The sequence below is a fragment of the Bison bison genome, unplaced genomic scaffold, assembly GCF_000754665.1.
Source record: "Bison bison bison isolate TAMUID 2011002044 unplaced genomic scaffold, Bison_UMD1.0 scf7180017864035, whole genome shotgun sequence".
Lineage (NCBI taxonomy): Eukaryota > Metazoa > Chordata > Mammalia > Artiodactyla > Bovidae > Bison > Bison bison.
The window spans coordinates 8,021,201-8,034,556 of record NW_011494607.1 but is presented as its reverse complement, the minus strand read 5'-3'; the positions used below and the strand labels follow the sequence as shown (position 1 = coordinate 8,034,556).

At 38.9% G+C, this 13,356-nt stretch overlaps 1 protein-coding gene across 2 annotated transcripts in view; it reads left to right on the top strand.

Moving 5' to 3' along the window:
- Positions 1-13,356, top strand: part of RNGTT (RNA guanylyltransferase and 5'-phosphatase) — a 240,518-nt gene that overhangs the window by 223,225 nt on the left and 3,937 nt on the right. For both annotated transcript variants that reach the window (XM_010834696.1, XM_010834697.1), the window contains one exon: positions 13,083-13,206. In XM_010834696.1, the coding sequence (XP_010832998.1) occupies positions 13,083-13,206 (124 nt within the window). The remainder of the gene's footprint in view (positions 1-13,082; positions 13,207-13,356) is intronic.

Sequence of the window (13,356 nt, the reverse complement as noted above, 5' to 3'; positions counted from 1 at the left end):
ACTTTATATCTTCATACTTAATTCCAGGTAATTTAGTGCTACAGCCCAGAGAATAATTTCCTTCCTAGCAGGCAACCGCAGCCACCTTATTCAGAATAGACTCTGGAGGCTTGAGTGGTGAATGTGCAAAGACAAGTATGCATGCGTGGGGTAGGGGGAGGATTGTCTGTGTGATTTTGATTTTCGTCCTTTATTCCCACGAGGGGACATTGCCACTGTCCTCATCAGGGCCAGATGAGAACAAAAACCTAAGGGAATGTGGGAGTCAAGGAGGGAGGAAACTAAATGAGAACTTGAATCTGGTTCCAAATGTAACCTTCAGGAGTTGTGAATGCTGATCTCCCCAAAATCAGGCAATCAGATCCTTCTAAATGTAGAAATCTTTACATAATAGTATTTTTGTGCATTTTACATACACGCATAATTCTTTGCAAAGATCCCACACCACCCCTCCAAGGTGGGAAAATAAAAGCAGATAAACCAGTTGCCATGACAGAAAAGACTGAAAATCACATGACAGAAATCATGTGAGCCTCCAATCACTGGAGCCTCCTAAAAATTTACCTCTAATTACCACTGAGAACCTTCTCTGTTGTATATTACTCAGCTGAAAAGCACTTTATCTAAATTTCACAGACCTGGCTTAGGACACTGAGAACTTCCTTTGTCTCCTTCTCCACGTCTTCCCCCACCACTTTAGAGATTTTCCTGGTAACTTGTTTCCAGGCCTCTTTTCTCCACACTACTATTAGCCAGCCCGTGGCACTGGAGGCTGGTGAATTTTTTGTCTGTTTGCTCATTTTTGTTTGTTTTTCTCACATGTAGCCTCTGTTTTTTTATCATATCTATTTTAGAAGATTATATTACAATAAACTTACTGTGACCTAAAGGAATCCACTGTCCCCTGTAGTTTATGGTGATTGCAAAGTATACTCCATTAGCTCTTTGGTTTAGGTGTTCAGTAATTTCTTGATTGGGAGTGAACAGCAATAAAATTTTCCCTTTCCTCCAGCATGTTGAATTTTCTAGATATTTCTAAGAGACAGTATAATGCAGAGCTCCAGATCTCAAAACAGCCCTGAGAGAATGAGCTAAACTTTCTGACCCTTGTTGTTCAGTCACCAAGTTGTGTCTGACTCTGTGACGCCACGGACTGCAGCCTGCCAGACTCCTCTGTCCATGGGATTTCCCAGGCAAGAATACTGGAGCGGTGGGGAGCCAGAGGGCCAGGTTGGAGATTGTACCTCTCAGCTCTTTGGGGTTTTATTTTTGAGGGCTAGGTTTGCCTCTGATGAGAGTACAGTTCGTTCCAGAAAAGACTGGGCTGTGTGTTGATTTCCTAGGAGGTGGGCGTTCGGATAGTTCAGACTGACTTGTGAAACTCAGATGCTGGTTCCAGAGCTCTGTCCCAAGAACACAAAACACAGGTGACCTTGAGCACGTGACTTCTTCTGGGAGTGGAGGTCTCAGGCTCAGGCCTCAACTTTGTGAATACAGTTGTGCTGTTTGGTGTAACGTGAATTCAGAAACCACCCTACAATTTGACGTTCCTTCTGATTCTAGCAGAGGCCTCTGGATGCTCTTCATGTCTGTGTATTTTGAGGCTGGGTGGACAGAGTATATCATCAGGATTCTGTTGTTGCTTCTCACAGTCTTCCCCACTTTCATTTCACATCATTCCAGAGTTTTCTTCTGCCAGCCAGACTTTTTTGTAGTCCCTTCTTCTTTCCCGGTAATTATTTGCTGGTTTCCTTATGGTTTGGAAAATACATAGTGAGTGATTGAAGGGGAAAATGTGTAGTTCTCCACTGAAAATTAACTCTCCGCCCCACCCCATGCCCATCCTGATTTTTTAAAAGGTTTACATTTACAAAAATTCAGATGAAATTTTCAACTTTTCTGAAACCAGCAGGACACACCTGACTTTAATAGTTGTCTTAGCTGAAATTACAGATGTTTTTCTTCAGTTTAACTTAGGAGAAAAAATTATCTGAGGCATTTCGTGTTCAACTTCCCCTATAGTGGTTTATTTTTGTCTTCTTCTGCCCATCTGTCTGCTAATAAAATGTAAAATAAAATATGCCTGTGTTGCTAAAAAAAAATTCTGGACTGGGCCGCCATTTCCTTCTAATGTGCGTAAAGTGCTGACTGCAAAGTCAGGTATTCAAAAACTATTTGTTCTCTTCCTTTCCTTTCCTCATGAAGGAAAAAAATCTGTCAGTAATTTTAAAAGTAGATAACTCTGAATGAAAATAAATATCTTAGTTGCTATACTTCAGAAACCGCTGCTGCTTAGTCACTTTAGTCATGTCCATCTCTGTGCCACCCTGTGGGCTGCAGCCTGCCAGGCTCTTCTGTCCATGGGATTCTCTAGGCAAGAGTACTAGAGTGGGTTGCCACACCATCCTCCAGGAGATCTTCCTGACCCAGGGATTGAACCCGGGTCTCCTGCATTTCAGGCAGATTCTTTACCACTGAGCCACCAGGGAAGCCACAACTATACTCAAATAAAAATTAATTAAAAAAAAAATAGTATCTTGGGTAAGAGTGTTAAATTAGTCTTGAGTGCAAGTTACCAAAGTAATGAATTTGCTTTTTCTGCTGGTTTTATAACCTCAAAGCATGACTGTTCACACTCATAAAAATACATTAATTCATAGAGATAGTGCAGGATGCACTTTAGTACTTGGATATTTCAGAATAAGTGTTTTATTTGATGACCTCCAAGTTTGCTATTAACTCCAAAATAGTGGATTTTGTGAAAGATATTTATAGTATGTTTTAGGGGGGAAACAGATTTTTTTTTCTTTTTGAGGAAGGTGTTTAAGGACTTTGACAACTGATAAAGATAATTTATATTAACTGTTTTCAAACTCAACTTTTGAGTAGTTTCTGATATTTCCAGTACTTGGAGCTGATGAAGCAGATTTAAATAAATTCATTGTGAATGTCATTCAGAGAGTATATAGAGATACAAAATAGAACTCTAGGGTTCAGAGCAGTATATTGTCACTCTGTGTTTGTATAATGTTTGTCAGTAGCTCCAGGATTTCTTTCTCAAAGAAGAAGAAATACATTTGTTGAGAAAGCATATATAAAAGCAGAATGCAGCGTGCGTGGCAAAGTTACAGTTACTGTGGTCGGAGAGTCTCAGTGAGAGTCTGCCCTGACTTGAGGTACCAACTTGGAAGAATGGAATTCTGGAAAACTTCGTTTGCTCAGATGGGTCCCGTCACCACAGAGTATTATCACTAAACTAAGGAGCTCTTTGTCCCCGAGCTAAAGATTCACAGGCGTCATGGGTCTGTGGACTGCAGTGCCTATTAGTGATGCTAGAGCAAATCAGGCCATTTTAAAACAAGAGTTTATTCTGGAAGATAATCAAAAGGGAAGAATGTCAGCCTTTTCTTTTTTTTTTTCCTCTCTCTTTCTCTAAGTGGTAAGCAGAACAGGAAGGAAATCTTTACTTATTATGGTAGCGTTTTGGTTTATTGCCACATGCTACATTGATCTAAGCTGGAGGACAGTTCTCATGAGGTCTCATAAAAAGGGCAGAGTTGAATAGTTGGGTTTAAAAATGGGTGAGAGGAAAGAGATAAAGTTATATGTAATCATCCTGCATTACTAAAGAATAAAAAATGACCATTATTGGGTCCAAATCATTAGCAAGTCCTTGGAAAGTAAATGGAGGACTCAATGAAGTAAATTGGATTTAGCATTGACACTTTAGTGATTTTCCTAGCTCAAACATAAGATTCAGTGTATTGTGAACTTTGTTAAGCATGGATATTTAATGACCATTAACATGATTTTAAGTTAGGTGTTTGTTATGCCAGTAGATGGACCATTAATCAAACTCAAATATACTTTATTCATTATTTCCACTGGCTGTGAGAAAGACATCTTAAAAAACAAGCACCTTCAGTTAAGTCTGTCATCATACTTATAACTAGTAATAAAAAGTGTTAGACATGCATATTGCATTTTAGTCTCCTCACATTAATGATCCAGGCAGATCTTGGAGATATTGGTGTTTGGTTCCAGACCACTGAAATAATCACAATAAAGCAAGTCACATGAATTTTTTGGTTGCTTAATGTATATAAAAGTTATGTTGACTCTAAACTATAGTCTATTAAGTGTTCAGTAGGCTTCCCTGATAGCTCAGTTGGTAAAGAATCCCTCTGCAATGCGGGAGATGTGGGTTCGATCCCTAGATTGGGAAGATCCCCTGGAGAAGGGAAAGGCTACTCACTCCAGTATTCTGGCCTGGAGAATTCTGTGGGGTCACAAAGAGTCGGACACGACTGAGTGACTTTCACTGTCACTGAGTGTTCAGTAATAGCATTATGTCCAAAAACATATACGTACCTTAATTTAAAAATACTTTGCTGAAAAATGCTAACCAGCATCTGACAAAACAGTGTTGCTACAAACCTTTAATTTGTTTAAAAAAAAAAGAAAAAAGTGCAGTATCTATGAAGTGAAATAAAGCAAAGTGCAGTAAACTGAGGTATGCCAGTAGCTTGTAAAGCTTTCCTTAGTTTTGTATCATTTTTACTATCCCAAGCATGCACTGAACCCATGATCTACTTATAAATTCTCATCATGCTTGGTACTAAACAGAGCGATATATTGTGCCATAGAGTGTGGCTCTCTGTTTAGTGAACCGTTACCATTACCTCACCTTACCTGGCAGAACTGCCAGTTCCGTGCACATGACCTTTTCCTTTGACTGGTCATGCCCATGGAAAGGTCTTCAGTCCAATAATGGCTTCTCATTTGATCGAGAAATCAGACAAAAGCTTTGCAGCTGTGAAGTACAGCCCATTTTAAAATTAACCTATTGTAAATTCTTAATGATTGAGAAATTCTGCAATTTGCTATGATTTGTGGTTCGTGCTCACGCAACCAGAATAGCAAACAGCAGAGATTGATGCAGGTCAACATGGCGGGCGTTTGGAAAGTGCAGAAAAAAGAAACTTGATAGACATCGTGATTGGTTCAAACCAGCATGTTATGTTCTCCTGCCCTTCATCTGTCACACATCACTTTGCCTCCCACCCACAGGCTCTCCCAAGTGGAATGTAATCCTTGGAAATGACTACTTAAATTACAGTTTATTACACAAGAAGTCAAATCTCTCTCAAGTACAGTCTACCTTTGCCTCCTGTGATACGCTTTCAACCTGGAGGCTAGATTCTGAGGGGAAAGGAAGTCACAGGTGTTTTACTCACAGAGGCCTAGAATTTGAATTTCGATACAACTTGTATCCTTATACAAGTTACTTAAATACTCTGGGCTTCGGTGTCTACATCTGAAACTTCATTAGATTCATGTTCAGATTGTAAAACCTAACCAGTTCAGTTGTTCAGTCATGTCCGACTCTTTGCGACCCCGTGAATTGCAGCGCGCCAAGCTTCCCTGTCCATCACTATTTCCCAGAGCTTGCTGAAACTCATGTCCATCGAGTCGGTGATGCCATCAAACCATCTCATTCTCTGTCTTCCGTTTCTCCTCCTGCCCTCAGTCTTTCCCAGCATCAGGGTCTTTTCCAGTGAGTCAGCTCTTTGGCCAATGTATTGGAGCTTCAACTTCAGCATCAGTTCTTCCAATGAAAATTCAGGACTGATTTCCTTTAGGATGGACTTGTTTGATCTCCTTGCAGTTCACGGGACTCTCAAGAGTCTTCTCCAGCACCATAGTTCAATAGCATCACTTCTTCGGCACTCAGATTTCTTTATGGTCCAACTCTCACATCCGTACATGACCACTGGAAAAACCATACCTTTGACTATACAGACCTTTGTTGGTAAAATAATATCTCTGCTTTTTAATATGCTGTCTAAGTTGGTCATAGCTTTTCTTCCAGGGAGCAAGCGTCTTTTGATTTTATGGCTGCAATCACCATCTGCAGTGATTTTGGAGCCCAAGAAAATAAAGTCTGTCACTGTTTCCACTGTTTTCCCATCTATTTGCCATGAAGTGATGGGACAGGTTGCCATGATCTTCGTTTTTTGAATATTGAGTTTTAAGCCAGCTTTTTCACTCTTCTCTTTTACTTTCATCAAGAGGCTCTTTAGTTCCTCTTTGCTTTCTGCCATAGGGGTGATATCATCTGCATATCTGAGCTTATTGATAATTCTCCCTGCAGTCTTGATTCCAGCTTGTGCTTCATCCAGTCCAGCATTTCACATGATGTTCTCTGCATATAAGTTAAATAAGCAGGGTGACAATATATAGCCTTGACATACTTCTTTCCCAATTTGGAACCAGTCCATTGTTCCATATCTGGTTCTAACTGTTGCTTCTTGACTTGCATACAGATTTCTCAGGAGGCAGGTCAGGTGGTCTGGTATTCCCATCTCTTGAAGAATTTTACACAGTTTGTTGTGATCCACACAGTCATAGAGCTTTAGTGTAGTCAATGAAGCAGAAGTAGATGTTTTTCTGGAACTCTCTTGCTTTTTCTGTGATCCAGCGGATGTTGGTAATTTGATCTCTGGTTCCTCTGCCTTTTCTGGATCCAGCTTGAACATCTGAAAGTTCTCAGTTCACATACTGTTGAAGCCTCATTTGGAGAATTTTGAGCGTTACTTTGCTACCATGTGAGATGAGTGCAATTGTGCGGTAGTTTGAGCATTCTTCGCCATTGCCTTTCTTTGGGATTGGGATGAAAACCTAACAGGGATGGAGTGAAAACCTTTAAGATTAGAATAAAACCTAATAGGGATGCAATGTTTCTCTGCTTCTTACTGACTGTGAGTCTCTAATCAAATTACTTAACTCCTCTCTGCCTCTGCTTCCCTATCTTTAAAAACAGGGGTGATACTTCCTAGAGTTGTTGTGAGGGTTAAATAAATGAATCCATGTAAAGCACTTGAAAGTACCCTACACCTAGTAAGTATACAGTAATTATTAACCATGGTGGTGGACAGATACTAAACAAATAATTACATAATGATAAACAAAATAGAGGAAAAGTTGTGGGATGCTCTAAGATAATTTATGAGAGCTAGAAAGATAAACAGCAGCTATGTCATTTAGTGCTCTGTAATGGGAAGCCCCTGATAAGGGGGTGACATAATTTGATTTACTTCTTTTTTTAATTGACCTTTTTTTCTACATTAAAAACAATCTCATGTTTACCATCTTTTATGAAACATAGTTTATTTTAGGAATTTTTCATGAAAACTTATGAAAGTTAAGCATGCATTATGTAGACAGTTCGGACAATACAGCAAAGCACAGAGAAGAAAATAAGTCATACCTAACTCCAGCATCTACTAACAATCACTAAGGCAATGGCACTCCACTCCAGTACTCTTGCTTGGAAAATCCCATGGATGGAGGAGCCTGGTAGACTGTAGTCCATGGGGTCGCTAAGAGTCAGACACAACTGAGCGACTTCCCTTTCACTTTTCACTTTAATGCATTGGAGAAGGAAATGGCAACCCAATCCAGTGTTCTTGCTTGGAGAATCCCAGGGATGGGGGAGCCTGGTGGGCTTCCGTCTATGGGGTCACACAGAGTCGGACACGACTGAAGCGACTTAGCAGCAGCAGCAGCAACATGCTGTTTTATCTGCCAAGTTATTTTATATGAAGATTTATTGTATTTTGAATAGTAACTGTAACTAACTCTAATTTTATGAAGAGGTAGTAATCTGTAGTTTAGTGGTGATGTCATACCCTGGACTTGTCTGCAGTGGGATAAATAAGACTGAGTTCTAGCTGCTTTCTTTTTGTTGGCTACTTTGAATAGCCAATTGGCTACTATTCGCTGAACTCCAGATTGGAGGGCTTGAAGACCCTGCTATTCAAGAGAGAGAGACTTCCTGTTACTATGTTTCTAATTTAGCAAATGTGAGGTGTGTTATTTACCCAGTAGTTCTTCATTATAAAAGTACAAACACAAATTGATTTTAATGGAGGAACTCTTTTTTTTTAAGTGGTTAAGTGTAGCATATTTTTAGGAAGGGTACAAGAGTTTTATTTCCTCTGATAGATGGATGCACTTTCTAAAAGCAATATATCAAGGCCCTACTATAAGGTAGTAGTTCTAAAAGATTGTCTAATGATTCAGATTTAAGCTGATTGTCTTGTTCTGACATCACAAGGAAAACTTTTATAATTCCATTTCGATTTCTTTGTTGTTTTATTTTCTCTGCCTTCATTTATAAGTATTAGATACCAAAGTTGCATACATGGAAATAAGATCTCTGATTTCATCTCCTTGAAATATATTTTAAAAATTCACCTTCTGTTACACTACAGAGTTAGAGCTTGAGTAGAGTTTTAAGTGCAGAAAAGAAACAGTGGTCAACTTAGTTTAGCTCCAGATAGCAGTTCACAAAAGATGGGGTGGAAACATCTAAGTATGAACATATATTCATATTCATACTATTCTCTCTAATGTGAATATCTCACTGTTACTCTTTTTCTCTCTCACACTCACTCCTCTTTCCCCCCTACCTCTCTTTTTCTCAGTAATTTTAAATTCTGACCAAAGCAAGGGATGTGTGTAAATACTTTTTTAGCATAGTCTGGACTACTGAAGAGTAAATTTTTTCTTATAAAATCCTGGTAGAGGATGACTTTAGAGCTGACCGATTCATGGCTGACTCTAGAGCTGAGGCAAAGAAAATAAAAGATGAGACTGGAGTGGTACTTGTGTTGCCAGGGACTAAACACTAAAACTACGTAAGTAAGTAAAAGTGGACAGCAGCCAACTCGACAGAGTTCCCAGTGGCCAAAACCGGAACAATTTGAGCAAGAAAATGAAGTGAAAATAGTTTATGATAAGCCAAAGAATAGAATAAATATCCATGAGCTCTTACTGATGCAAATAAATAAATGAGGGAGAAGAGCAAATCTTCTTTACAGAAGACATCCAGATAATAAATGTATAAGGAATGGAGAAAGTAGAAAATTCCGTTAGAATACCACAGTCATAATTGCCATAGGCATGATTCATGGATGAATGCTACAATTAATGAGTGAAACTTTTAAGAAGAAAAGGGCTATTTGTATAGCCTCAAAGTCTCTCTCCTAGGAAATGTATTGATTTCTGTGATACTTTTAATAAATGTCCACATATTCTTAGATACCCTTCCTTCAAGCAAGTGGCTGAATTCCCTTATCTTTGTTCAGGGCTAGACACAGTGCCTCATAACTAATAGAGTATGCTAGCTTTACAGTAAAGAAACCTGGCTGGTACCTTCTTCACCAGGTGATCAGGGTTTACATCACCAGTAAGGAATCATGTTGTGACCCCATGGACTATGGCCCACCAGACTCCTCCATCCATGGAATTTTCCAGGCAAAGAATACTAGAGTGGGTTGCTATTTCCTACTCCAGGGGATCTTCCCAACCCAGGGATCGAACCTGCGTCTCTTGCATCTCCTGCGTTGGTGGGTGGATTTTTTTTTAGTATTGCACCTCTTGGGAAGCCCAAGATCTTATCTATCCCCTAGATATTATGTAATGAGAAGGGTACATCATCTCTCTGGCATTCTTTCCCAAAATTTATAACCTCAGTCTGATCATGAGAAAACATCAGAAAATCACAGACTGAGGAACATTTTACAAAATATCTAACTAGCAGTCTTCAAGTGTGTCACGAAGGGTCTGAGAAGCTGTCATAGGTCAGAAGAGACTAAGCAGACATGACAGTACAATGCAGCTGCCTGGACTGGATCCTGGAGCAGATAAAGACATAAGTGGAAAAAATGATGAAGTCTGAATCAAGTTTAGCCGATTGTGTTGTATCATTGTTAACTTCTCAGAGTTGATAACTGTTCTGTGATATACAAAACATGAACATTAGAAGAAGCAGGGTGATGGAAATCCTGGAACTCTTGATACAATCTTTACAACTTTTCTGTAGATCTAAAATTATTTCAGAATTAAAAGTTAAAACCCAGCTTACTGGTATCTTCTCAATCTAAGGATATTTGTTATTTTGTAGTGTCTCTAGAGCAATTAGTTCAGAGAAATCCCTCTCCCCTTTGTAGTCTCTCTAGAAAAGGAAGATGAGCTCTTGATAACAAAACAGCTCTCACAGAGCAGGGACAGTAAATTTTAAAGGCTTGCGCTCCACCATTAGAGACAGAAACTCATCTGTCTGCTCTGTGCAGGTTGGTTCAGCCAACACCGATGGTTTGCCTTTTGTGACTTGGTACCATGGCCAGCATTTAGGTTACAAAAAGTATTCTATTAAAAAATAGAGGTGTAATTTACATGCAATACAATGCATAAATTTTGCTAAACAATTTGATGAGTTTTGAAAAAATATATTAATCTGTGTAACAACTACCCTAATGATGCTCTACAACATTTCCAACACACTTAAAATTTCCTACATGCTACTATTATGCTGTCAGTCCCCTTACCACTTGGATCTGTACTCCAGGCAACCATTATTCTTATTTATATCAGTTTAGATTTGTTTTGTCTGTTCTTGAAATTTGTATAAAGGAGTCACACAGTATATATTCCTTTGTGTCAGCTCTTTTTGCTCAGCATAGTGTTTTTGAGATTAAACTATGTTGCATCTTTAAAAAAAGAAAAAAATACAGAGAAGAACAGCTGTGGTTCTGTCTTCTTCTGTCTTGGGCCCTTTGTTCCATTGACCTGCTAATCTCAAATCTTCAGAGGTACTAGATCTGGTTTCGTCTGACTATCTCTTAACACCAGATTATTGGTAGATTTAAATGGTATCAAAAGCGTGGTACTCAATAAGATGGACAAGAAGAAAGCAAAAAAAATATTTTCTTCAGTATAAAATACACTGTATTTTCTCCCCCCACCAAAAAACCCCCAATAAATCTCATTAATCCAATGTAATTATGGGTACAGATGTAAAATCTTGATTTATAAATATTTTATTCTTATTACTTGCAGCCTCTCATTAACTCAAAACAGGGTAGCAGAGCTGATTATAAAAGGCCTAACCAGATCCTGTTTTAGTAAATAATAATGTATGATTGGCTGAGGATGATTATTGTCATAGTAACCAATTAGAATTTAGATACTAAAATTAAACTCCTTCCCTGTATGCCAGTCATTCTTCTGATCTGACCATTAGTGAAAACTGTCTTTGTACACATATGGGATGTATTGTGTTTATCAGTTAGATATATTTTATTACCTGACCAAATGAGTACAGTGTGTCTGTTTTGGGAATATTATTGGTGTGGTGAATGAACAGCAATGTACTTGTTTTTGAACATGGAAGTACATTTAGGTTGGCATAGTGGCAGGTGCCTGCATTTTCTGGAAAGCCTTGTTTCCCAGAGTGTTAATGTGGACAGATACAAACAGATACTTAATAATACAGCCCAACCGCTATAGTCAGACTGAGCAACACATAATTTATAGCAAATCAGATGCTAGGAACACAAGAATGATAAGCTATGTGATAAAGATGTACTGTGATCAGCAGTGAGTAAAAGTACAGACTGCACATTGATAACAAGCCATTCTTGTAAATGTGTATGATATAATTTTCTTGACAAGTGCTTTCAAAATATATCTTTTCATGTCATCTTGGTTTCTTTAGTGAATTTGCTTAGCTTGTTTTTCTTAAAGTTTACAAGTAATGTTTCATTTCCTGACTTTATATTCAATTAAGAATTCTACTGGTGGGCTACGGTGTGTCGGACACTTTCATTTGTTATTGCTCCAGTGTCCCGGTGCCTTAGAAGCTCCATTGCCCATTTAAGAAATTAGAAAAGGAAGAATCTGAAAGGTTTAGCAACCTACCTGTTAGAGCCTACTTCTGGTGTAATGTAAGTGGTTCCTGTACCCGAGTAAGTTGCCTAGGTTGGATAGAGATCATGTATCAAAAATAAAAGGAGGTAGATCCCTCGGAAGGGAGGGAGGGGAGTTGAGATTAGAATAATGAATATTTGAGGATGAATTTTCAAGTTTACTAAGTAGAACATCATTTTCTTGGGTAGGTCTGGTTCCAGCACACTGAAATGTGTTGGTCCTGTCAGACTTGTTGAAAATGCAAGTAGTCCAATCAGCTGTAATACTGAAGGAAGGGAAAAGGACTACAATTTGAAAGTTTTTATGAAAACATGCACTGCCTATTCTGTGAATTGACAGCATCTTTAAAAAATTTGCTTCTCTTTATATTCCTAGGTGGTAGTGAATACGTGGGTAGAAAAGGGAGAGCCTTTCAAATAATGCTAATGAAGTTAACTGATTGCAATCTTCCATATTGTGAGGAAAAGTTGTTAGCTGTGAAAGATGAGGACAGAATTAAAATATTACTATGACTGGCATTTGATTTGAAAACTGCAAAGATAAGCTTAGATTCCTATTTATGAAAACCATCCTCACAGCCCGATGAAGTATCTTTTAAAAGCCTCTACAGTTGCCATGGATACTTGTTAGCTTTGATAGAGTAAGTTGTAATCCATATTCAATCATCTGAGGTGAAGTAGCCAAAAAAATCCACCACCTAATATCAAAAGCAGCTTCATCTCTAAATTCCTACTGTTTTGGAGATGAAAAGGGTAAATAAACAGCCTAAAGATGAGCTTTTTGGTTAATTATCACTGCTTAAAAAGCAAAATATTTAAGATGCACATTGCCTGAATCAGATCCTAATGTCTCCTCTCTTGTGTGTAACTTTTTATCTTAACCAGTAAAGGGGATCTGTTAGGTTCTGACATAGGAATTTAGATGGCAGGACCTTTCTGAAAGTTTTTGGAACCTTTGCAGATACTCAGTTTCTGAAGCCAGAGGGACACAGACAGTATTGGAGGCACTGGTCCCTGTGGTAACATTTGCACCTGGCTCAGGAGTGGCTGGTTTCTGCATAGCTTCCTTTAACTGCTGTATATTGGCAGCCGTTTTCACTCCTATTTATAAGATGTCAGATTAATCGGCAAGTGTGCAGGGGAGTGAGTACCGCATCCTTGGGCTTGATTAGACGCTTCAGGTGACAAAGAGCTCCATGTGACGGGCCACCGAGGTGTTTTTGGCATCCCCTCATGCATCTGTCACGTAATGGAGGCAAGAGCCTGTCAAATGACTTAAATATTTTCGTCAATTCTCTTTTAAAACAGGTGACAAAAGAGCTAAAACAGTATGACAACAAAATTATAGAATGCAAATTCGAGAACAACAGCTGGGTCTTTATGAGACAGAGAACAGATAAAAGTTTTCCTAATGCCTACAACACTGCCATGGGTGAGTATGACAGCCTCCCAGTGGATGGTACATGAAACCCCCCAAAAGAGGTAAGGTGTTAGAACGAACCTCTTTCACGGTCCAGCTCAGAGGGGAGAAGGTCATCCAGACTGAAGAGGGCTTGTGGCAGGTCTGTGCCTGTGACTCCAG